Genomic DNA, 24,331 nt, shown 5'->3' on the forward strand with positions numbered 1-24,331 from the left:
TTTACCCTTCCAGCGTGGCTCTCCTGGGCAAGCGCCATAAGATCTGTTTCGCTAAAGAACCACTGCTCCTAATAGGCCCCGGGGCAACATCTTTTTCTTTCATTTGCTTCTGACCTGCCACTGAGCCTGAGGCTGAATATGATTGGGGAATCCTCTGCCTCAGACAGAGAGGCAAGAAAAAATGAAGGGTCTGTGGGCAGATCACATGACAGGGTAATGCAATTTAGGAAGATTTTCCAAATGGCCTCATCTTGGCCACTTCCTCTTGTCTTTGAGCCTTGGGTCTCAAAGGTATTCTTTGAGGGATTGCAACCACTCTCCTGCTCCCCATCTCTGTCCCCCGACTCCCTTTAGCCCACTAAGAATAAACATATTCCTTTACCAAAAATACCCAAACCCCACCTCATGGAAAACACCGCTCATGATGGGCATTTGCCCCTTTCCAGCCCCCACTTAACCATATCCCATTCATCCCTATACGGAACTGCAGCCACACACATGTGAAACACAGTTTATTCTTTGTGGAAAAGTTGAACAAGGTCAAAAATGTCCTTAGAGGGCACCAACCCAGCCCTGCCCTGCAGGTTCCTGGGGTCAGATGCCTCTGCCCCCCACCCCCACCCCCACCCCCGCCCCTTGTTAACAAAAAGGAACTGATTTCGATGGAATTCATATATAATAATTATAATAAAAATATACATTAAACAAAATAAAAAAACAAACAATACAGAAATTTAGCCGAACTGCCAGCACCGTTCACCCCATTTCCCCCACCCCACACCCCACTCCCCTGGCATCCCACTCCTCTCACTGCCTCCACAGGGTCTCACTCTCCCAAGTCCCCAGTACCATGACCAACACCTTAGGTGGTGGCCGAAGGAGACTTCAACGGGGTGGGCTGGGTGGGGAGAGGGAGGGCAGTCTGAGGGGTGTGACATCAGGGTAGTGAGGGCCTTACCAGGCTCCTGCCCCTCACTGAGATGGCCAGGCAGGCTGAGACTGAGCACCACGAGGTCTCTGGAGGCCTCTCTCCTTAAGGCCCCAAGGCCACAGTCCCTGTATGTGTGCCCTCTGCTCCTTTCTCTGGGCTGCCCACCCTTCCCTCCATGCTGCCTGGTCAGCGAGGACTGGGACCAAGAAGAGCAAGTGTGCCTTCCTCAGGGCCCTTCCTGAGAGTGCCAAACACACCCTGTGGCACACCTGCTTGGCTTGGCCTGGCCTGCCTGGCCCCTAGCTGTCCACTGCTACCACACTTCTTCTTTTCCCCCTTTGGTCCCATGCTGTTCTCTGGCTGCTCTGGCCTTGGGCCCCAGCCCCAGCTACCTGCAGGTGAGCAAGGTTCCTTCTCATGGCCTTCAGGCTCACCCCCAGAGCTCTGACCCCACCCTGGTAGCGGCACCCCTGGTTTCAGCTCTTCCAACTGTGAAACCCCCATCCAAGGCTAACATTCGAGAGGGGTAGGGCTGCAAAACGTTTGTTCAGCCCCGTTTTAGTCCTTAATGGCTCAGGCTTCTTCCTTGGAAGTTCTCGGGTAGTTGGGGCAGGGGCAGATCTTTGAGGAACTTGATAGCAGACCTTCTCTGAGTTTTCCTCCCATGGTCTCAGGGTGGCTGAGGGTCCCCACACCCTCACGCTCTCTCAGGTTCTCCACCCACCAAGAAGATTAGATTCCTTTTAGCCAGAATGAGAGGTGGGAGGCTGCCAATTGGGTACACCTGGGGCTTTTAGGACTGGTGTGCCCAGAGCCTCTTGAGGTCAGAGTTCAGAGGTTTAAGGTATGTCATAGGATGGAAAAGGAGCAGATGACCCCATTTGACCTTTACCAGCCAGGTCTGAGGGTCCTGCCTTCAAGTGCAGAGCCCCCAAGACATTCAGATGGGGCTGGACACACACCAAGCTATGGGGTTCCCCTGAGGGGCAGAGGCTGGAAGGGACAACTTCCAGCTCAACCCTCAGAGGACCCATCTAGGGAAGACATTGCAATGCCAGGGGTGAGGGTGGGAGGGGCCAGCCAGGGGACAGAGAGAAGAAAGGAGACTGGGAGGAAGGGTCTTGGGACACAGGAACAGCCCACCTACCACCACCTGCTGCCACTGGCCTTCAGAGGCAAAGTCCTCGTGGTAGGAGTGGGTGGGCCAGCAGTGGGGGTCAGACCTTGTCCAGCAGGGAACGCTGGCAGTAGAGCAGTCGCTTGGGTGTCCCATGGCGTCTGAAGAAGAAGACTGCAAGGCCCACTGCCAGCACCAGGAGCAGCAGCAGCACAGGAAGCACCACGGCGGCAGCACTCACTGCCCCACTGCCCTCCTCGTCCACCTCGATGATGATCACCTCTGTCTCCTCCTCAGTCCCCTCATCTGGCTGGCCCCCTGATGGGCAGCCCATCCAGTCCCTCAGGGCTGACTTGGGGTAGCCCGGTTCTACCTTCAGCTTCTGGTTGTTGAATTTCCAGTATTTGTTCCCCTTGTAGAAGTAAGTGAAGACTGCAGGGGGTCCCCAAGATGGTGGTCAGGAAGGCACAAGAAAAGACAGGGTCCAGGAGAGAACCCAGAGAGAGGAGAGGAGAGGCACAAAGGCAACTTTGTTAGTGTGAGGACCAGCTGAGTCACCTCCATCTTTCTGGGCCCACATTTCCTCAGTTGTTCAAGGAGTGCAATTACAGGCCAGGTTTGAAGGGTGGTGGGATTAAGGCACGATGCATGGAAAGCTCTTAACCTGGTGCTTAGTGCCTGGCATGTGGATAAGGACCCCACTACTGTTATCACTGTTACTGCTTTCCTTTTTTTTTTTTTGTTACTGTTTTCTTTAGGACACAGACTCAAGTCTTTTTTTTTTTATGAGACAGAGTTTAACCTTGCACCCTCTGTAGAGTGCTGTATAGCTCCCAGCAACCTCAAACTCTTGGGCTTAAGCGATTCTCTTGCCTGAGCCTCCCTAGTAGCTGGGAATACAGGTGCCCGCCACAACGTCCAGCTATTTTTAGGGACAGGGGTCTTGCTTTTGCTCAGGCTGGTCTCAAACCTGTGAGCTCAGGGCAATCCACCTGCCTCGGCCTCCAGAGTGCTAGGATTAGAGGTGTGAGCCACCACACCTGGCCTTCACTCATCAGTCTTTCCACTTGCTCTTCCTAAATTCCCTATTCCCACCCTCCTCTTGTGGACCCCTTTCCTTGCCCCTCTCACCTTCATCGCTGCCCATGAATGACCCTTTGGGAGACTCAGGGATTCCTTCCCAGACTTTGATGTTTTTGGGGTATTCGCTGTCCACTGCTCTAAGCTCCTCGTTGAATCGGTAATACCTGGGGGCGAGAGGGAAGGGGAGTACATGGGCACTGGGCATGTCTTGAGAGGGCAGCAGGACCCAGGGCAGAATTCAACAGTGAGCAACGGGTAGCTGTGGACAGGTTGGGACACAGGGGTTTTGGGTAATGAGGGCCTGTTGCTGAAAGTGGCGGAAGGTGGGGGTGGAAGGAAGGGCCCAGGCTACAAGGAGCCACCAGTAGCCCTTAATAACCATTCCTGGCTGCTTGGGTGGAGGCTCAGTGCTGGGAGCAGGAGGCGTAAAATGACCAGGTCTGAAATGTCGACCCGGTCATGTCCCACTCACACAGTCCCAAAGGAGGCTGACCATTGTTAGGCAATAACAGAGGCTCAGCCAGCTCCTTTTCTAGGGAATTGCCTTGGAAGTAAAGCGGATCTTTCTCCAGAATTGAGGGAATTGGGGTGGTAGTAGTAACTTCTGAGGAGGGAAGACTGGGATTAAGGGCTTTAGGTCTTACTTGTTTCCCCGGAAGAAGTAGGTCTTTCCATTGGGCATCCAGAAGAGAGCAGCATCAATCTTGTCAGTGGGCAGTCCTCGGCCCAGTTCCTTGATGTGCTTGGGGTAGCCAGGTTCCAGGGATGCCTCATCAAACACCCAATGCTTGTCTCCTGGGGAGGAAAGAGAAGGGCAGCATCTGGTTCAATCTGGGCTCCAAAGTTTGTGAAGGGGTCAAAAGGAATCAGTTCTTCCAGGGGGACCCTCCCCACTCCCAAAGGTGAAATACCTAGTTACCTTTAAAGAAGACAAATTTGCCATCCTTCCTCTCATAGGCAGTGTTGATGGATGCAGGCAGGCCCCGCCAGAATTGGCCGATGGGCATGGGATATCCATCCATCACTTGGTTATTCCTCACCCGCCAGAACCAGCGCTCCTGGAAGCCAGTCAACATGGGAAGAGGACATTCTATCTTGTAGCTTAGACTTCTGGCTCAATCCCCAGGGCTCCTCCACTACCCTTTGTCTTTTTTTTTTTGAGACAGTCTTACTCTGTTGCCCTGTGGCATCGTAGCTCAGAGCAACCTCTAACTCCTGGGCTTGAGTAATCCTCTTGTTTCAGCCTCCCTAGGAGCTGGGACCACAGGCACCCGCCACTATGCCCAGCTAGTTTTCCTGTTTTTATTTATTATTATTTTTTTTTGAGTCTCACTTTGTCACCCTTAGTAGAGTGTGTGGTGTCATAGCTCACAGCAACCTCTAACTCCTGGGCTTAAGCGATTCCCTTGCCTTAGCCTCCTAAGTGCTGAGATTGCAGACATGAGCTACCATGCCCGGCCTTGGTTTTTGTATTATTATTATTTTTTTTTTGTAGAAGCAGAGTCTCACTTTACCGCCCTGGGTAGAGTGCCATGATGTCACACAGCTCACAGCAACCTCCAAGCTTTTTGGCTTACGCGATTCTCTTGCCTCAGCCTCCCCAGGAGCTGGGACTACAGGCGCCCGCCACAACGCCTGGCTATTTTTTGGTTGCAGTTTCGCCGAGGACGGGTTTGAACCTGCTACCCTTGGTATATGGGGCCGGCACCCTACTCACTGAGCCACAGGCGCCACCCAGTTTTTGTATATTTTTTTTTTTTTAAAGTTTTCTTTCAGTAGTTTATTATTATTTTTTTTTTGTAGTTTTTGGCCGGGGCTGGGTTTGAACCCGCCACCTCCGGCATATGGGGCCGGCGCCCTACTCCTTTGAGCCACAGGCGCCTCCCTAGTTTTTGTATTTTTAATAGAGACGGAGTCTCGCTTTTGCCCAGGCTGGTCTCGAACTCCAGAGCTCAAGCAATCCACCCACCTTAGCCTTCCAGAGTGCTGGGATTACAGGTGGGAGCTACCTCTCCCTTTGTCTTGATTTTAGTTTTCAGTCCTCCTATTGTCATTTCCACCAACCCCTGCCCCCCTCAGGCAGTCCACTTCTCACTCCCTCTCACCTTGAAGACAAACATCTCTCCTCGGAGCACAGCCACAGTGTCAAAGTTCCCATCGCAGATATTGGGCCCATAAGTGGGGTTTTTGGGCTTATCAGGGACAGAGGGCCGGGAGGTGGTCCTAGGTTGAGGGGGCACCTTGGTGGGGGATCCTGACTCACTTCCTGGGGCAGAGAACATGAGGGGCACTTCAGATTTGGGGGTGGGGAAGGAAGGAAAGGATAGACAGACAGGCCCAGGGGATGGACCTCTGCAGGAGGCTGAAGCAATCCAGGAGGTGACAAAAAAGATGGGATCAAAAGTGGGAGTCGATGAAGAAAGGGTCAGGTGGGGAGGTGCACAGACTGTAGGGTATGAGAGAAGGGACATGCACTGGCCAGGAAGGGATAAGGAGCAGAGAGAGGAGATGGAGTGGGCTTGGATTACTCGCCATAAAGTTGTTGGATGCCCCGGCGGTCATCATCAGGGAGCACAAAGTTTTCTGTATCCATCCACTGGTAAAAGGGTGCCATGATGGCCGAGGGGTCACTGGAGTGTTCAAGGCCCAGGGCATGGCCCAGCTCGTGCACAGCCACCAGGAAGATGTCATTCCCTGGAGGGATGGGGATAGTTATGATGGCGGCTTTGGTGTCTTCCCTCAGGCTCCCTGCTTCTCCACAAGAGGCTTCAGTTCCACATGCAAGCCTGCTGGTCATATTTTCTACCCAAAGCAACTGGGTCCAGCTTTCTATTTGACATTTAAGGCACAAAGCCAGCCAGCAACCCATTCTAGGTGGAGAAGACAGAGTACACAGGGGCAGGATTCCCATCCCAAGAAGAGCTGTGTTAGGGGAACCCAAGGTCTTCTCTTGGGCTGTTTCTCTCAGGAACTAGACATGACATTTGCCTGGAAAAGTGGGTGATGAGGATCCCTTAAGTCTGGAAAGCCAGTCAGAGGGTGACAGAAGGGCCTAGATATAAATAGCTCAAAACAGGATTCTTGCTTTTGTCAGAAGTCAGACAGGAAATCTTTGCAGTCTTTCTAGCCCTGAAAATTTGGGAGGAGGGAGAAACACCCTTCCCACCACAAGTGATAGTTGATTTTCCTCAATAAGTCCCAGGGCTATGTCCTCACCATTCAGATCCTCATTCCGGACAGTCCAGGGCTCAGCAGAGTCAAAGTGGGTATCCCCTCCAATGTTGGGGCCTGGAAAGTAGGCGTGGGCCAGGAAGCCACCCTCACCATCGAAGGGCGTGCTGTCACCATGGAAGCCCTCGGCAAAGAAGATCATGATGTCGGCCTGCTTCTCGTGGCCCTCACGGATGTAGGCATAGGGTACCTCACGGAAGCGCAGTGGTGTGGCACTCTCCCACACACGGAATGCCTTGCGAATGGCCTCGAATGTGGCATACTCGCCCACCTTGGGCGTGTAATTCTGGATGCTGAGTTCCAGCCACGCAGGGAGAGGATGGGGTGTGTTAGGATAACAAGGGGCAAAATTCTCCTACCCTGCACTCTCCCAGGTCTGACTGAACTGCCCAGCCACCTCTGCCTGACCCAGCTCCTGCTGCTGCCTCACGCACGCACGATGCCTCTGCCTTGAGAACTGAGGGCTTAGGGATCTTCAGGCTTTGGCTGTCTGGCATTGGTGTGCATCCTCTTTCCAGGATCTGAGCCATGCTCCTCCCCACTCCCAGGGATGCTTCTCAGGAAGAAAGGAGAGTAGGGCAAGAGGTCTCTGAGTCTCTGCATAAGCACAACTGATAGGAAGGGTAATCAGATGCGAGAAAGGGCACTTGCCTGTTGCACTCACCAGAAAGTGATCTCATTATGCTGCCATTTGAGGCCCTGGATGGCATAGCGCTTCCTTCGGACATTGGCTTTGATCTCAGCCCCAAACTTGTCTGGAACACCACATCGGGGGCGCCTCATGGCCCTGGAGTAGGTTGGAATGTGAGGATTGGGGTCAGTACAGTGTATGAAACAGAAAGGTCTTCAGTGTTAGCATTGGATGAGGCTTACATGTGTGTCCAAGTGGGGAAAGGCCCAGGTTATGAGGTCAAGGTGAACATGAGAGGGCCGGGATCTGCATGTGGGGGTGAAGTACAAGGGCAGGAGCCAGGCACTCAGTGCTGTCAGTGGGTGCTGTGCCAGGGTCTAGCACTTACTTCATGGTGTCTGCATCAGCCTTGCCTGTCACTCGTAAACCGTAGAACCTCTGCATGGCAGCAATGGCAGCTGAGAGTGACTGGGGTGAGCGCTGTGTGTGGGTGCGTAGGTCCCCTGGAGGCAAGTAGCCATACTGCTGTAGCCAGGCCTGTAGGGAAATGGGTGTGGCTTAGAGCATCCCCACTTGGTCCACAGGATGCCTCTGCCTCCCTCCAGTACTTGGTATATGGCCTTGGCTTGGTGAGGAAAGGGCAATGGACTCCCAGCCTGGGTCTGACAGCAGGTCTGGTGGAACTCCCAAGCTAGACCTGAACTGTGGCCCAGGCCCCAATATGGCTTGTCCTCTTGGGGTTGTGGGCTCAAACAGGGGTGGGGGGGCCACAGCTACAGACTCTGGCCATAGATCTCTATGGATGAGAGTCCAGGTGACTTAATAGAGTTCCGGGCTGTCTTCTCAGAGGTATGATTCCTTTCAGTACCTTTCTCCTCTGTGTCAGTGGGTTTTTTTTTTTTTTTTTAAGAGTAGAATTTATAGGGGGTTGATGCCCTTTATGCACGGGACAGCGATGGCCCCTGAACTCCAGATGTACTCAGCGTTTATTACTTCTCTTGATCAACAAATTGGTGTTTGTGTCAGTGTGTTTTGCATGTGCTGTGTTTGTGTCAGTGTTTTGAAGTCCTGTAGCATGTGTTACCTGACTATGGGCTGTGCCCATGATGGGTAGGGAGGTAGCTCTACTGAAGGAGCTCTACTTTTGGCCTTGACATGAGCCCATCTGGGACAGGGGTGCATCATGCCTCCAGGATCTCTCACAGCTGAGATCTCTTTAAAAAGGAAGGCAGAAAAAGAGCTAGAGGTAGGCTGGGTGCTGAAAGGGGAAGCTAGGGCCTTTGGATGCCGTGAGACTTAGGATCCAGCTGGAGCTATAATCCTGCTACCATTCCTAACCAAGCAGTATCTGAGCAAACCTATGGTTTGGGACCTAAAGGTCCATTTAATGTTCTCAGTAGAAGAGTGAGGTGGAGATGGTGGGGGAGACTTGGTGACTATTTTATTTCAGGTATGTTGTGAATTATTCCTAATATAGAGGCCAGCATATTGCCTTAAAGTCAGATTTTGAAGTTTTGGTGGGTTTTTTTTTTTTTTGGAGATGGAGTCTCACTTTGTCACCCTTGGTAGAGTGTTGTGGTATCACACCTCACAACAACCTCAAACTCTTGGGCACAGGTGATCGTCTTGCCTCAGCCTCCAGAGTAGCTGGGACTATAGGTGCTCACCACAACACCTGGCTACTTTTTTTTTTTTTTGTAGAGACAGAGTCTCACTTTATGGCCCTCGGTAGAGTGCCGTGGCCTCACACAGCTCTCAGCAACCTCCAACTCCTGGGCTTAAGCGATTCTCTTGCCTCAGCCTCCCAAGTAGCTGGGACTATAGGCACCCACCAAAACACCCGGCTATTTTTTGGTTGCAGTTTGGCAGGGGCCAGGTTTGAACCCGCCACCCTCGGTATATGGGGCCGGTGCCTTACCGACTGAGCCACAGGCGCTGCCCAACACCTGGCTATTTTTAGAGATGGGGTCTCACTCTAGCTCAGGCAATCCACCCGCCTTGGCATTCCAGAGTGCTAGGATTATAGGCATGAGCCACTGCACCCGGGATCGGTGTTTGATTAAAAGGTACACACACTGCAAAGCCCTGTTGAGGAAAGTCAGCCTTTATCATAGAACAATGAAGTGTTTTACTAAAGCCTGAAAAGTAAAACATTGATACATGAAATATGAAGATGCTTGGATTCTTTTATGGGAAGACACTACCTACACAGCTCGGGTCCTTGAGCCAGCCTCGTGTTCTTAGGGAGTCCAGAGAGGAGCTGCAGGTTGCCTAGGGCAGGGGCTTGGAAGGGAGAGGGATAGAGGCTGCTATTGTGTGCTGCATCCCCTATCTAAGGTCATTAGGATGGATTGCCACATGGCCCTTCACCTTGTGATGTAGCAGCTCTTACATGGATATTGGGGGTGACTCAGGAGCAGATGACTGGGGACCTCAACCCATAGGGGCAAGAATTGCAACATGCTTCTGGGAAGTGATCCCTTGAGGCTGACAGGAGTTAGGGCCCCAGATGTAAACAACCCAGCTTTCCAGCCTTTTCTCAGCCAAAAGGCCTAGCCAGGACAGCTCTGGTACCACCCAGCTCTGAAGCTCTGAGAACCCCTCCTTAGTGGTAGAGGAAGGCATGAAGTTTAACCTCTGGTGTACTAGAGGGAAGCCAAGCTGAGTGCTGCAGTCTCAGGCTGCTCTCTTTGGGAGCTGTAGGCTTGTCCTGACCTGTGCTGGCTGATGCCACAGCCACTGCCTTGGGGAGGCCTGCTGTGGCCTGTGCCTAAGTATGCAGGAACTCCCTTTGCCCCTAGCCTCACCTATAGGATCCACACACACACACACACACACACACACACACACACCACACACACCACACACACATACACACACACACCCAGGCTTATGACCCCTGCTGGGGGAACAGCTGTTTTAGGACTTGGAGAAGAATAGGAGCTGGAAAGTAGGACTGAGGTCAGGCCCCCTCCACCCTCAGAGAGCAAAGCTGAGGAGAACTCTCCTAGAGCAGGATGTCAGAGGGAGGGTTACAGAAAAAGGTGGAGAGAATCCACATCCAGGAGTTCAGAAATAAATCCCTTTCCCATGAGTCCTTCAAGAAGGTAGGCAGGTCTAAACATTCACACCCACAATCTCCACCCAATACCCTATAGAGAAAAATGAAGGCTTAGTCAAGTAAGGGACTTTCCTGGAGTCAAGAGAGACACAAGGATTGGAAAAGAAGCATGCCCATCCCTCTCTTCCTCCCAGGCCTAAGCAGGTTTCTTCCCTCACAGATACTATGAGCTTGAAGCCACAGAAGAGAGGACTCTTGTATCTGTGGCTGGGTGAGAGCAAGGACCTAGCACCAGACAGGCAGAGAGGAGGAGAGGCTGTCCTGGAGCTGGTGCAGGGCTCTGGAAGCCTGCTGGGAGGGACCCAGCAACCTCAGGTCTGCACCTTCGCAGCTTTCCCTCCAGATTGGTCTGGAGAAGGAGCAACTGCGTGGGGTCAAAGAACTCGGTAGGCTGGCCTTGACCTGATGAGTAAGAGACAGAAAGTATTCCCCCTAGGGCAGCGGTTCCCAGGTTCTCAGCCTCAGTTCCCTTTGTAACAATGAAAATACATCATGGAATTAGGAAGGTTGAGAACCACTGCCTTAGGGGAAAGTCAGGGAACACCTTTCACCTCCATTAGGAGTCCTGCACAGGGTTGGGGGAGCTCCAGCTCTCCAGCAGGCCCTGGATCATAGCCTCTGGGACTGTTCTTCCCTCCCTCTGGCTCCCACCCTTCTCTGGCCCAGAAGCAAATGGTGGTTCTGGCACTGGGACCGCTGCCCATGACCCACTTAAAACAGAGCCAGGGCTGCTGCCCTTTCCCTAGGGGGCCTAGCAGGGCAGGGAGGGATAAAAGACAGGGTAGGGTGGTGGCAAAGTTGGCAGTGCCCAGCTCCCAGATGCCCAGACTCCTTTTCTTAGGGGTTCTCCCTTTCAGGGTCTCAGAAGAGGACTCCAGGCCTGGGAAGAGGATAACTCCTCCCTGACAGTCCGGCTAGCCCCCAGCCCCAGGGCAGATTTTTACTCCTCTAGGTCAGTGAGCACACAGAGGAAGGGGCTCCTATTCCCATTCCTAGAGTCATACTTTTCTGTTCAGCTTCATATTCTTTCTGGAGAGGGTTTTTTATTGTTGCTTTGTTGAGACAGAGTCTCACTTTGTTGCCCTCGGTAGAGTGCCATGGCGTTACAGCTCACAGCAACCTCAAACTCTTGGGCTCAAGCAATTCTCTTGCCTCAACCTCCCCAGTAGTTGGGACTACAGGTGCCTGCCACAAGCCGGCTATTTTTGGAGACAGGGTCTCGCTCTTGCTCAGGCTGGTCTCGAACCTAAGAGCTCAAGCAATCCACCTATCTTGGCCTTCCAGAGTGCTAGGATTACAGGCGTGAACCACCCCGGTAGGCCCTGGAGAGATTTTTCTCCTGGGTAGGCCCAGGCTTGGGACCTGGACAGAGGAAACGAAGTCCAGATCCCATCCCCCCACTTTGGGCCCATCCCAGCCCCTCCCGACCGCACCCAGGGCCTGGCCGGGCTGAGTGGGTTGGGAGGGCCCAAAATAAGAAGCTCCTTAAATCTGTCTCCCACCTTCACCCCAAAATAAAAGGCAGAGAGGAAAAAACTCCTCAGACAACTCCTACGCGGCTTCCTCTTGGGCCCGGTGGGCCACCATCAGAGGAGGGGTGGGGTGGGGATGGACGCCCAAGTCAATCTCGACGCGTGAGGGCGCCCAGGGCCAGGCCCCCTTCCCACTCCAGGAACTATGCCCCTAGTCTCCCTGCAATTAACACAAAAAAGCAAAGAACAAAATCATCAAAAAAGGCCCGAAGGCGCCGACAGGGGCGGGGGTGGGGGCGGAGGCTAGGCCGAGCCCCCAGCTCACAAGGAGAGCTTTGTGTGTGCGGAAACGCGGCCAGCGCGCTGGCGCTGCGACCCTAGACGCCAGGGACTCAGGCTGGGACACAGGGGTCCTCTCGGGGACTAGGGTTGGGTGCCCGGGCCGCTCGGCGTCCACCCTCTATGCAACCTGGCCGCAGACGCGTCGGTGGAGGGGCCGTGCCCCACAGGGAGCCGAGGCGCTGGGGGCCCAGCCGAGGGCGCGCTGAACCCGGCTAGCTGCGCGCGCGGGCGCGAGAGCGCGGGGAGCTGGAAAGTTGAAGGAACAACCAACTCTTGCACATGACAACGAACCAGAACAGCACGGGGTTTGAGCGGAATCCAGATGTTCATCGGGCCCCCAATTGGTCCCAGAGCTGAGCGCAGAGCCCAGGGGAACTGGGGACGGAAGTCGGCCCCAGCTGTAAAGTTCTTCCAAGCAAAGGAAGGAATGGGAGAGTCAGCGGCGCTAGGGGTGGGGGAAGTTGGTTGGAGGCAGGCGAAAGTTGGATTGATTTGGAAGTCTGGAGATGAGGAGGGAAAAGAAAAGGAGCGGGATTCTGCAGTACCAAGCATCTGAGATCCTTTCTCTCCGAATTAGGGTTGTCTCTTTGAGACCCCCGGGCTCGCCCCCCCGGTGGGCGCGACTCCGGGCAGGGCCAGAGGAGCTCACTTACTTCAGGGCTGAAGCTGCTGCTTTGGGCCGAGCTGAGGGAGGCGAGCGCGGTGCCGAGCGTGAGCAGGGGGAGCAGGAGACTGCGGGAGGCTCGTGGGGCGGGAGACATGGTTCGCGACCGTCGGGGCAACCGGGCTGTGCGGGCTCCGCGGCGGGGCCCACGCCCTGGGGTCGCGCCGCCACTCCCTCAGGGCGCCTTTGTCTTCTGTAGGCACTGGTTTTTGAATTCTTAGGGCGCCGTCGGCTTGGAGTTGAGAGGATTGTTCTTGAAAGTGCCTGTTTGCTCTTCTCCTCTTTTCCGTTTTTTGATCTTTCTTCTGCTTAGCTGGCGAACTAGGTCGGGAGCCCTCTCTGGCTCTCTCCTCTGGTCCCTCCCTTCTCCCACAGACTCTCCTCCGCCCCCTCCTTTCCTGGTTGGGGACGTGTTTGTTTTAGCCTTGAATCCAATTACAGTGCAGAAGAGCTGGAGGGGGGGAAAAAAAGAAAAAGAAAAAAAAACCAACCCTAGTGTCGTTCTGTGGCGCTGGCTGCAGGGGTTGAAGCCACAGAAGACAGCAGGGTGCTGCAGGAGGACCCTTGGGACGGGATGTGGGAGATTTTCTCCACCTAAGCATATTCTGGGTGGCTTGATTCCTCTGGTATTCAGCATTTGTCTCACCTCAGTGTGGGAAGTACTGGGAAGCCCAGTGGCTAGGGCCAACTGATGGTGGGGTCTTCCATATCCACAAGACCTGGACTGGAGAAGGGGCTTGTTTACTAAACGATGGGGGTAGGCGGGACGTGAAAGCTCACGCCTGTAATCCTAGTACTCTGGGAGGTGGAAGCGGGTAGATTGCATGAGCTCAAGAGTTCCATACCAGCCTGAACCAGAGCGAGACACTCCCCTCCCCCACCACCACCAAAAAAAAGATAGCAGGACATTGTGCTGTGTGCCTGTAGTCCCAGCTACTCTGGAGGCTAAGGCAAGTGAATCACTTGACCCCAAGGGTTGAGGTTGCTGTGAGCTTTGACATCACGGCACTCTCCTGAGGATGACAAAGTGAGACTCTTTCTCAAAAAAAAAAAAAAAAAGCTGGGGTGGGGGGGATTCTGCTGGCACTTGTAGAAAACCACCTCCGTCCCACCCTCCCTCTTCTGCCAAAAATCCAAACTGAAACAAAATTCAGCTACCCAACAACAAACCCCTCAACCACACCAGAATTAGGGTTCCATCTTTGTACAAAGACAAACGTGCTCCGTTTTATTATTGTTGTTTGTTATCTGGCTGCTTCTTAAATTAGAACCGGCTGGGCAGAAGAGGGGTTATCAAATCTGGGAAAAAGCTAACCAAGTTTGGTGAAATTGCAGGAAAAGAAGGGCCTGGGAGTTAGGACTTTGGGGTTTAGTTCCACCTCTCCACTGGAAGTGGAGGCAATTCCTTAAAGAGTAAAAGTGTCCTTACTTGACTGTTAGAACAAAAAGTGGAGGTATTGGCTTGGTGTCTCTAGCACAGTGGTTACAGTGCCCACCGTATGCAACCAGGCCAGGGCCAGCTACACAAGGACAATTGTGACAAAAAAATAGCCCAGCGTTGTGGCGGGTGCCTGTAGTCCCTGCTACTTGGGAGGCTGAGGCAAGAGAATTGCTTAAGCCCAAGAGTTTGAGGTTGCTGCGAGCTGTGATCCAGAGCCTCTACCAAGGGCTACATAGTGAGAATCTGTCTCACAAAAAAAAAAAAAAAAGGGTGGAGGTATGCACGGAAAGGGTAGGACATGCTAAAGCTGCTGGTGAGAAAGAGAGACAGATAAGAGGTTGAGAACTAGATCTGGAAAAGCAGCACAACAGAAGCAGGAAAAGTGTGGGAGACAGAAAACTCAATCATCAGCAAAATCTAAGATTCAAGAATTGCATTTGGTCAGCTAGAGTGGAGGGAGGTAAGGGGGAGGAAGAGAGGAGAAAAAAGCAAGAGAAGGAATAAAGGAAGGTGGACAGAAAATAGGCAAGGTAGGAAGCTTCAGAAATCCAAGAGACTCAGGAACTATTGCATGTTTGTGGCATAAGTCTGCTGCTCTGTATTAGAATGGGGACAAAGGTCCTTTGCCTTCAGAATTTATGGGAGGAGCCATGATCAATAAAATGAAAGGTTTCCCGGGCGGCGCCTGTGGCTCAGTGAGTAGGGCGCCAGCCCCATATGCCGAGGGTGGCGGGTTCAAACCCAGCCCCGGCCAAACTGCAACGAAAAAATAGCCGGGCGTTGTGGTGGGCGCCTGTAGTCCCAGCTGCTCGGGAGGCTGAGGCAAGAGAATCGCGTAAGCCCAAGGGTTAAGAGGTTGCTGTGAGCCGTGTGACGCCACGGCACTCTACCCGAGGGCGGTACAGTGAGACTCTGTCTCTACAAAAAAAAAAAAAAAAAAAAGAAAAAAAAAAATGAAAGGTTTCCCAAGTACTGGGCAGCTTTCAGGTTTGTGGTGGTACATGGGAGGGATTAGATACCTATCCTATAATAACTATTAGAGGGCTGAGTCCTTGTGTAGGGCTTCCCTATACAAATGGGTGGGGAGCTACAGGCTCCACTTCAGTCAACTGTGGAATGTAATCAGAATCAGAGGCTTCATAACCCAACTCTTTTAGCAGAACATGCAACACCTTCATCTGGTTCTTCCCACATCAGCCTTCTCTATGGAGATATCCTCTGGGACCACATATCTCGACTTCAGGAAACCTGACACCAGTTGCTTGCCAAGAAAAGGACCTCAGCTAGAAAGCCTTTTTCACCAAAACATTTATTAGGGCTTAGTGCCTATAGCTCAGTGAGTAGGGTGCAGGCTATATACACCAAAGCTGGCGGGTTTGAGCCTGGCCCAGGCCTGCTAAACAATGCCAACTGCAATCAAAAAATAGCCAGGCGTTGTGTCAGGTGCCTGTAGTCCCAGCTCCTTGGGAGACTGAGGCAAGAGAATCACGTAAGCCCAAGAGTTTGAGGTTGCTGTGAACTGTGACGCCATGGTACTCTACCAAGGGTTATGTAGTGAGACTCAGTCTCAGAAAAAATCAAAACAAAACATTTATTAGATGCCAAATGAACATGGCCTGAGCTTTGTATGGGCTGTTACAGGCTTGAGTGCCTAGCTAAAAGCAGAAAAACTAGGGTGGTGCCTGTGGTTCAGTTGAGTAGGGCGCCGGCCCCATATACTGAGGGTGGCAGGTTCAAACCTAGCCCCGGCCAAATTGCAACAACAAAAAATAGCCAGGCGTTGTGGTGGGCGCCTGTAGTCCCAGCTACTGGGGAGGCTAAGGCAAAAGAATCGCCTAAGCCTAGGAGTTAGAGGTTGCTGTGAGTTGTGACACTACAGCACTCTACTGAGGGTGATAAAGTGAGACTCTGTCTATAAAAAAAAAAAAGCAGAGGGCAGCGCCTGTGGCTGAAAGGGGTAGGGCGCTGGTCCCATATGCCGGAGGTGGCGGGTTCAAACCCAGCCCCGGCCAAAAAACCACAAAAAAAAAAAAAAGCAGAAAAACTACTGTCCCCTTGTCATGTCTCCAGAGCTGCCATTGTTCATAGTTGGGCCCGGGACTATGGCCTGCAAAGGAGTAAAAAAATCCTACCCTAGAACAAGATTCAGCTGAACTGAAAGGAGGCACAGTTGAGGGCACTGAGCCAAGCCTCCCAGGCGGTACTCTTACAGCCTGTTCTTCCTGGTGTCCAAGCTCTTTCACCCTGAAGACAGATAGGGAACACAAAAGATTTCTTGTGGCTGGCATGAGGCATCAAGGTGATAGAAAAAAAAGCTAGGGACAGATTGGGGAAGGGTAGCAAGAGTTATTTTTTATTGACTTGGAAGTGGGCTCTGGAGTGAAGCCCCTTTGGGTTTAAGAGCATTTTTCTGCTTCCTTTCTTCTTCCTGCAACTTCTCCTGCTGCCTGAACTGCCATGTCTGTAATCCAGCATCCATTTCCTGTGACAGCAGTACGACTCGTCTCTGAAACAGACAGGAAAACTGTGGATAACATCTGGGGCTTAAATGCTGTTATCATATATTTTATTACTCACAAAGTTAGAGCTTTGGTTTCAGTTGGAAAATGACACAGTTGACTGGCAAAAAGGTGGGTCCAAGCTTGGCATGGAAAGCAGAAGGGAGACAGCAAAATGGGAGGCAGGATGTTTACTACTTATTCCTGCCCTAGGAGTACCCCACTTTCTTCCTTTCTTTTTTTTTTTTGAGACAGACTGTCACTTTGTCACTGTGGGTAGAGCGCTGTTGCATCATAGCTCACAGCAACCTCAAACTCTTAGGCTCAAGTGATTCTCTTGCCTCAGTCTCCCGAGTAGCTGGGACTACAGGCACCTGCCACAACACCCAGACTGGCTCAGGCTGGTCTCGAACCTGTGAGCTCAGGCAATCCACCGGCCTTCCAGAGTGCCAGGATTACTGGCATGAGCCACTTTGCTTGGCCCCGCTTTCTTCCTTTCTTCTCATGGGGCTATTAAAACCGTTGATAGTAGCCAGGTACTGAGGCTCAAAGCTGTAATTCCAGCACTCTGGAGGCTTAGGTGGAAAGACTGCTTGAGACCAGGAGTTCAAGACCAGCCTGAGTAACATGGCGAGACCCTGTCTCTACAAAAAGTAGGAAAATTATCATGGTGTGGTGGTGTGCACTTGTAGTCTCAGCTACTTACGAGACTGAGGCAGGAGGATCACTTGTATCTGGGAGTTTGAGGTTGTTGTGAGCTATGATGATGTCACTGTACTTGAGTACTAGAGCCAGGGCAACACAGTAAGACCCTATCTTAGAGAAAAAAACAAAACCAAAAAGCAAACAAACAAAAACCTTTGGCTGTTAGCTGGGCTCGGTGGCTCATGCCTGTAATTCTAGCACTCTGGGAGGCCGAGGTAGGTGGAGATACCATGAGCTCATGAGTTTGAGACCAGCTTGAGCAAAACCAAGACCCCATCTACACTAAAAATAGAACAACTGAGGCAAGAGGATTGCTTCAACCCGAGAGTGGAGGCTGCTGTGAGCTATGTCATAGCACTTTACCCAAGGTGACAGCATGAGCCGCGCTTGTGGCTCAAGGAGTAGGGTGCCGGCCCCATATACCAGTGGTGGTGGGTTCAAACCCAGCCCCAGCCAAAAAAGAAAAAAACTACAACTCAAGGTGACAGCTTAAGACTGTTTCAAAATAAAACAAAACAAAAACACCTTTGGCTATTAAAACCTTGTATGAGAGATATATGTTAGATTAGGTGCAACACAGTTTAAGACCAATTATGATCCCTCCAGTTACACACAGGTAGTCCTGGCTGGGGAACTAGCTACTTACTGCAAACTGCTCCCTTTGGGCTTTTCTTCGAAGTTGGCCTTTCATTGGGGGAGCAGGGCGGCCATCTACAGATAGAAGTTACAGAAGTGGCAAGTGTTAAAAGAGGGTTTGCACCATCTTGTCTAAATAATGTGATAGAAATAAGGGAAGAACCAATCTCCTCTCTTCCACTTTATACACACGTCGTAGCTTAATTATCCTCAAATATGTCCTCATCTTTAAGAACAAGGTATGACAAACCCATTAAGAATAAGCTTTTGGTTGGGCGGCGCCTGTGGCTCAAGGAGTAGGGCACTGGTCCCATATGCCATAGGTGGTGGGTTCAAACCCAGCCCCGGCCAAAAACCACACACACACACAAAAAAAGAATAAGCTTTTGGGCTTGGTGCCTGTAGCTCAAGTGGCTAAGGCGCCAGCCACATACACCAGAGCTGGCGGGTTTGAATCCAGCCCAGGCCTGCCAAACAACAATGACAACTACAACCAAAAAATAGCTGCGTATTGTGGTTGGCGCCTGTAGTCCCAGCTACTTGGGAGGCTGAGGCAGGAGAATCGCTGAAGCCCAGGAGTTGTAGGTTGCTGTGAGCTGTGACACTATGGCACTCTACCCAGGCGACAGCTTGAGGCTCTGTGTCAAAAAAAAAAAAAAGAATTAAGCTTTTAAGGGTGGCACCTGTAGCTCAGTGGGTAGAGAGCTGGCCCCATATACAAAGGGTGGCAGGTTTGAACTTGGCCCCGGCCAAACTGCAACAAAAAATAATCAGGTGTTGTGGTGAGCGCCTATAGTTCTAGCTACTCCAGAGGCTGAGGCAAGAGAATCACCTAAGCCCAGGAGTTGGAGGTTGCTGTAGCTGTGACACCACGGCACTTTATTGAGGGTGATAAAGTGAGACTGTCTCAAAAAAAAAAAAAGGAATAAGCTTTTAAGGCCAGGAGTGAGTGGTGGCTCATGCCTGTAATCCTAGCACTGTGGGATGGTGAGGCAGGTGGATTGCTTGAGCTCAGGAGTTTGTGACCAGCCTGAGCAAGAGGGAGACACTGTCTCTAAAAATAGCCAGGCATTGTGGTGGGGGCCTAGAGGCTGAGGCAAGAAGTTCACTCAAGCCCAAGAGTTTGAGGTTGCTGTGAACTATGATGCCACAGCACTCTACTGAGGGCAAGAAAGTAGGACTGTCTCAAAAAAAAAAAAAAAAATTTAAATACCAATAGGATGTTACTACTCAGGTCTCTGTGTTGTGAAGGAGGACAAGCCGCTGCTCAGTTCTAGTCCTGGCTTTGCTATTAAGTAGCTGCACGATCACAGACAATTCATTTCCACAGGCCTCAATATTCCCGCCTGTACACTGGAGTCCCATAAGGAGAGTGGGGAGTAGCCTCCACTTTTTTAAGGTCCCTCCCTTCAATAATGTCTATTCTTTCTCAGTAAAGGAAAAAGACTTTTATTTTTTTTGTGGTTTTTGGCCGAGGCTGGGTTTGAACCCACCACCTCCAGCATATGGGACTGGCACCCTCTCCCTTTGAGCCACAGGCGCTGCCCGGAAAAAGACTTTTTTTTTTTTTTGAGACAGAGCATCAAGCTGTCGCCCTGGGTGGATCACAGGTTGCCGTTGCATCACAGCTCACAGCAACCTCAAACTTCTGGGCTGGACGCGATTCTCCCACCTCCGCCTCCCAAGTACCTGAGACCACAGGCGCCCGCCATAACGCCCGGGCTATTTTTTGGTTGCTGCCTTCATTGTCGTTTGGCGGGTCCGGGTTGGATCCGAACCCGCCAGCTCAGGTGTATATGGCTGGCGCCCTAGCCGCATGAGCCACAGGCGCCGAGCCGGAAAAAGACTTTCTAAAGGGAGCCTGCCATCCTCAATCTTCACCCTTCTATCCCCCTAAGACGCTCATTTCTGCAGTCTTTCAAAGAGCTCTTCCTGCATTAGGTACCAAATTCTCGAGGTGAACTCACCACACGTACTTCCTAGCTTTTTAAAAACCATGCTCCCCTTTAAGAAACGTTAAGTCTTGCCAATCTCTCCCACCTCCAAGTCAGAATTACCATCTGCTTATCTCCGGAGACAAGCCAAGAAGATTCTGTCTAGATTTACCTTCCTAGTGGAAGTTTAATTCACAAAATAAACAAGAGAGCTTCTTTCCCAAACTCGTTTTCCACATAAAATTTCAATAGTTTTTCACTCAGACACGTCCCCACCCTGACACCTCTCCCCAGCCTAGTCCAGGGGCGTTCCCTCTGGGTGAAAATCTTAAGTAGAGTTAACTGTCAGATCCGCGCTCACCTGCGTACGACCAGTCTGGTAGCTCCGTAAGGGGCCCATAGCCGGAGGGGTTGGCAGCCAGGCCCTGTCTTGATAAAGAAAAACAGTTCGATGAGGACCTGACTCAGCTTCTGGCCTCCCACATCCCCTCATCCCAGCACTCACTGGAGTCGCCACTGGCCGCCTGCCCAAGCCGCTGCGCTGCAGTGCAGCCTACGGACACCTGCTGGGAAAGTGGGGCAGGGTTGGGGTAGAGACCGCACAGCCGGCTTGGGGTCCCGGGTCCAACCCCCACCGGCTCCCGAGCCCACACACCCTATACCTACGCACTCGAGAGCATAATCCCTAAAGGGGCCATGCTGATTTGAAGTAGACGGAAGTGGGCGTGTCCTCGAGGGCAAGCGCGATGCCTCAGGGGAAGGCGGAAGCCGCCATCTTGAATCTACTTTTCAATCATGGGCCGCGCCATCTTGGGTTATTGTACGGAAATGAGAGCCAAAACTGCGACCCAGCTGTTTTTATTATTATTATTATTATTTATTTATTTATTTTTTTTGTAGAGACAGAGTCTCACTTTATGGCCCTCGGTAGAGTGCCGTGGCCTCACACAGCTCACAGCAACCTCCAACTCCTGGGCTTAAGCGATTCTCTTGCCTCAGCCTCCCGAGCAGCTGGGACTACAGGCGCCCGCCACAGCGCCCGGCTATTTTTTGGTTGCAGTTCGGCCGGGGCTGGGTTTGAACCCGCCACCCTCGGTATATGGGGCCGGCGCCTTACCGACTGAGCCACAGGCGCCGCCCCCCAGCTGTTTTTTCTTTCTTTTTTCTTTTTTTTTTTTTTTGTAGAGACAGAGTCTCACTTTATGGCCCTTGGTAGAGTGCCGTGGCCTCACACAGCTCACAGCAACCTCCAACTCCTGGGCTTAAGCGATTCTCTTGCCTCAGCCTCCCAAGTAGGTGGGACTACAGGCACCCGCCACAACGCCCGGCTATTTTTTTGTTGCAGTTTGGCCGGGGCTGGGTTTGAACCCGCCACCCTCGGCATATGGGGCCGGCGCCCTGCTCACTGAGCCACAGGCGCCGCCCCAGCTGTTTTTTCTTTAGAGACAGAGTCTCACTTTGTCGCCCTCGGTAGAGAGCTGTGGCGTCACAGCTCACAGCAACCTCCAGCTCTTGGGCTTAGGCGATTCTCTTTTCTTAGCCTCCTGAGTAGCTGGGACAACGCCCGGCTACTTTGTCTGTTGCAGATTGGCCGGGGCTGGGTTTGAACACGCCACCCTCTGTACATGGGGCCTGCGCCCTACTCCTGAGCCACAGGTGCCACCCTCGAGACCCAGGTTCCTGCGGGAAGAGTTAACTGTTGTTCTGCGCATGAATCTTCAGTGGTGATCGCACCTTTAGGGGAATTCATGTCTCCTCAGAGCGAACCGTTGTGAACTATTCTCACAACCTTCCTCCTGTAGTCTGTAGTCCACTGAAATTGATAGCGACTTTGATCTCAGAGAAGTAATAAACACATTACTTTATTCTGCAGTCTCCCGCATAACTGTAACATATTTTTTCCAGACTAAAAGAAGTGATGAAGTCTAGAGTAAGTAAATCAGAAATTTTTGGTTTCATATTTCACTCGTTTATCCAACAAAACTAAAGAAATTCCGTATGAGAAGCACTGTATTAGGCACAGGAGATTCTATGGAGACCAAAACCACACATGTTCACTATCCTTTTAAAATTTCTTAAAAATTATTTTTGAATTTCAGAATGTTCAGGAATGGTTTGGTTACCTGCTTTACTCTTGTACAGTTTGAGTCAAGGCTATAATTGTGTCTCTCTCCAAGAGAGAGACATGCTCTGTAGGTATAATATATCGGTCAGGCTCCGTGCCTGTGGCTCAAGCAGCTAAGGCAACAGCCACATACACCTTAGCTGGCTGGTTCGAATCCAGCCCTGGCCCGCCAAACAACAATGATGGCTGCAACCAAAAGACAGCTAGACATTGTGGCGGGCACCTATAGTCCCAGCTACTTGGGAGGTGGAGGCAGGAGAATCGCATCAGCCCAAAAGTTGGAGGTTGCTGTGAGCTGTGATGCCACAGCACTCTACCCAGGGCAACAGCTTGAGGCTCTGTCTCAGAAAAAAAAAATATCTATATCTATATCTATATCTATATCTATATCTATCTATCTATCTATATATGTATATATACACACAAACACACACACACACCCCAGTCCCTCTTTCCCTCCTTCCACCTGCTTGATTTCCATTGAATTTACTACCATATGCGCACATGCATGTTGATCATTTAGTTCCATTTTTTTGGCCGGGCCTGGGTTTGAACCCGCCACCTCTGGCATATGGGACCAGCGCCCTACCCCTTTGAACCACAGAAACTGCCCGTTCCATTCTATTTTTATTTATTTATTTATTTATTTTTGAGACAGAGCTCAAGCTGTCACCCTATGGCATCACAGCTCACAGCAACCTCCAACTCCTGGGCTCAGTGAGTCTCCTACCACCTCCTCCCAAGTAGCTGGGATTATAGGCGCCCACCACAATGTCCAGCAATTTTTTGGTTGCAGCCGTCTTTGTTGTTTGGTGGGCCTGGGTTGAATTGGAACCTGCCAGCTGAGGTGTATGTGGCTGGTGCCTTAGCCACTTGAGCCACAGGTGCTGAGCCTATCTATTTTTTGAGACAGAGCCTCAAGCTGTTACCCTGGGTAGAGTACTGTGGCATCACAGCTCACAGCAACCTCCAACTCCTGGGCTTAAGTGATTCTCTTGCCTCAGCCTCCCAAGTAGCTGGGACTACAGGAGCCCACTACTATGCCCGGCTATTGTTTTTTGGCTGTAGTTGTCATTGTTGTTTGGCCGGCACAGTTTGGTTTTGGACCTGCCAGCTCTGGTGTATGTGGCTGGCGCCCTAGCTGCTGAGCTACAGGCACCGAGCCCTAACTCCATTTTTTTTTTTTTTTTTTTGTGGTTTTTGGCCAGGGCTGGGTTTGAACCCGCCACCTCCGGCATATGGGACTGGCGCCCCACTCCTTGAGCCACAGGTGCTGCCCCCTAACTCCATTTTTATAAGAGCTACCACCACCACACATCGCCCAACATAATCTTTGCAATAATCTTGTGAAGTAGGGGTGGTGCCTGTGGCTCAGTTGGTAAGGCGCCGGCCCCATATGCAGAGGGTGGCGGGTTCAAGCCCGGCCCTGGCTGAAACCAAAAATAAATAAATAAATAAATAAAAGATCTGTCTAAACATACTTTAAAAAAAAAAAAATCTTGTGAAGTAGGTACTAATAAGTTGCATACCCTGATCTGTGACTTCTTCCCTCGTTTTATCACTTGCTAGTCAGTACTGCCTTTGAGAAGTTATTTATCTTTCATTTTTCTTTCTCTTTTTAATTAATTAATTAATTTATTTATTTTTGCAGTTTTTGGCTGGGGCCGGGCTTGAACCCGCCACCTCTGACATATGGGGCTGGTGCCCTACTCCTTGGAGCCACAGGCACCGCCCCATTCTTTTTCTTTTTTTTTGAGACAGAGTCTCAAGCTATCGCCCTGGGTAGAGTGCTATGACATCATAGCTCACAGCAACCTTCAACTCTTGGGCTCAAGTGATCCTGTTGCCTTAGTTTTTCTATTTTTAGTAGAGATGGGGTCTCGCTTTTGCTCAGGCTGGTCTCAAACTTGTGAACTAAAGCCGTCCACCTGCCTCCCCAGAGTGCTAGGATGCCACTGCACCCCGCCTCTGAGAGACAGGGTCTTGCTCTTGCTCAAGCTGATCTGGAACTCTGAGCTCAAGCAATCTACCGTCTTTTTCTTTTTTTTTTTTCTGCAGTTATTGGCCAGGGCTGGGTTTGAACCCGCCACCTCCGGCATATGGGGCCAGCAGCCTACTCCTTTGAGCCACAGGTGCTGCCCTTTTTTTTTTTTTTTGAAACAAGAATGTCAGTCTGGGGCGGTGCCTGTGGCTCAGCGAGTAGGGCGCCGGCCCCATATGCCGAGGGTGGCTGGTTCAAACCCAGCCCCTGCCAAACTGCAACAAAAAAATAGCCGGGCGTTGTGGCGGGCGCTTGTAGTCACGGCTGCTTGGGAGGCTGAGGCAAGAGAATCGCGTAAGCCCAAGAGATAGAGGTTGCTGTGAGCTGTGTGACGTCATGGCACTCTACCTGAGGGCGGT

General features: G+C 51.6%; 2 protein-coding genes across 10 annotated transcripts; both read right to left on the reverse strand.

Annotated features, from left to right (window-relative positions):
* Positions 1-498: 498 nt before the first annotated feature.
* Positions 499-12,968, reverse strand: MMP14 (matrix metallopeptidase 14). 2 transcript variants are annotated; one of them, XM_053594292.1, is made up of 10 exons: positions 12,582-12,968; positions 7,382-7,530; positions 7,027-7,149; positions 6,348-6,655; positions 5,664-5,825; positions 5,237-5,397; positions 4,051-4,189; positions 3,776-3,926; positions 3,180-3,295; positions 499-2,480 (listed from the first exon to the last, which is right to left on the reverse strand). In XM_053594292.1, exons 1-10 carry the CDS (start codon positions 12,687-12,689, stop codon positions 2,149-2,151), a joined length of 1,749 nt encoding a protein of 582 aa, XP_053450267.1. In that variant the 5' UTR covers positions 12,690-12,968; the 3' UTR covers positions 499-2,148. The 2 variants fall into 2 exon arrangements, with proteins under 2 accessions (XP_053450267.1, XP_053450266.1); XM_053594291.1 differs by having other exon boundaries at positions 5,237-5,393; positions 5,660-5,825.
* Positions 12,969-16,363: 3,395 nt separating this feature from the next.
* MRPL52 (mitochondrial ribosomal protein L52) lies at positions 16,364-20,525 on the reverse strand. Of its 8 annotated transcripts, none has more exons than XM_053594294.1 (5): positions 20,477-20,525; positions 20,312-20,369; positions 20,168-20,235; positions 17,883-17,947; positions 16,364-16,539 (listed from the first exon to the last, which is right to left on the reverse strand). In XM_053594294.1, exons 1-5 carry the CDS (start codon positions 20,502-20,504, stop codon positions 16,387-16,389), a joined length of 372 nt encoding a protein of 123 aa, XP_053450269.1. In that variant the 5' UTR covers positions 20,505-20,525; the 3' UTR covers positions 16,364-16,386. The 8 variants fall into 8 exon arrangements, with proteins under 8 accessions (XP_053450269.1, XP_053450275.1, XP_053450271.1 ...); XM_053594300.1 differs by having other exon boundaries at positions 17,876-17,947; XM_053594296.1 differs by having other exon boundaries at positions 20,312-20,372; positions 20,473-20,516.
* Between the last annotated feature and the right edge of the window lie 3,806 nt (positions 20,526-24,331).

This window comes from Nycticebus coucang, chromosome 6 (assembly GCF_027406575.1).
Source record: "Nycticebus coucang isolate mNycCou1 chromosome 6, mNycCou1.pri, whole genome shotgun sequence".
Taxonomy (NCBI): Eukaryota; Metazoa; Chordata; class Mammalia; order Primates; family Lorisidae; genus Nycticebus; species Nycticebus coucang.

What these genes read in the sequence shown, in the direction of transcription:
- MRPL52 (XM_053594293.1), bottom strand. Translation starts at nt 20,504, where the DNA reads ATGGCCCCTTTAGGGATTATGCTCTCGA. An exon ending in TTTAGGGATTATGCTCTCGA is followed by an intron (nt 20,373 to 20,476) that starts GTGCGTAGGTAT and finishes CCACTTTCCCAG; the next exon opens with CAGGTGTCCGTAGGCTGCAC. An exon ending in CCCAAAGGGAGCAGTTTGCA is followed by an intron (nt 16,540 to 17,882) that starts GTAAGTAGCTAG and finishes TGTCTGTTTCAG; the next exon opens with AGACGAGTCGTACTGCTGTC.
- MMP14 (XM_053594292.1), bottom strand. Translation starts at nt 12,689, where the DNA reads ATGTCTCCCGCCCCACGAGCCTCCCGCAGTCTCCTGCTCCCCCTGCTC. An exon ending in GCAGCAGCTTCAGCCCTGAA is followed by an intron (nt 7,531 to 12,581) that starts GTAAGTGAGCTC and finishes ATTTCCCTACAG; the next exon opens with GCCTGGCTACAGCAGTATGG. An exon ending in ATTCATGGGCAGCGATGAAG is followed by an intron (nt 2,481 to 3,179) that starts GTGAGAGGGGCA and finishes GACCCCCTGCAG; the next exon opens with TCTTCACTTACTTCTACAAG.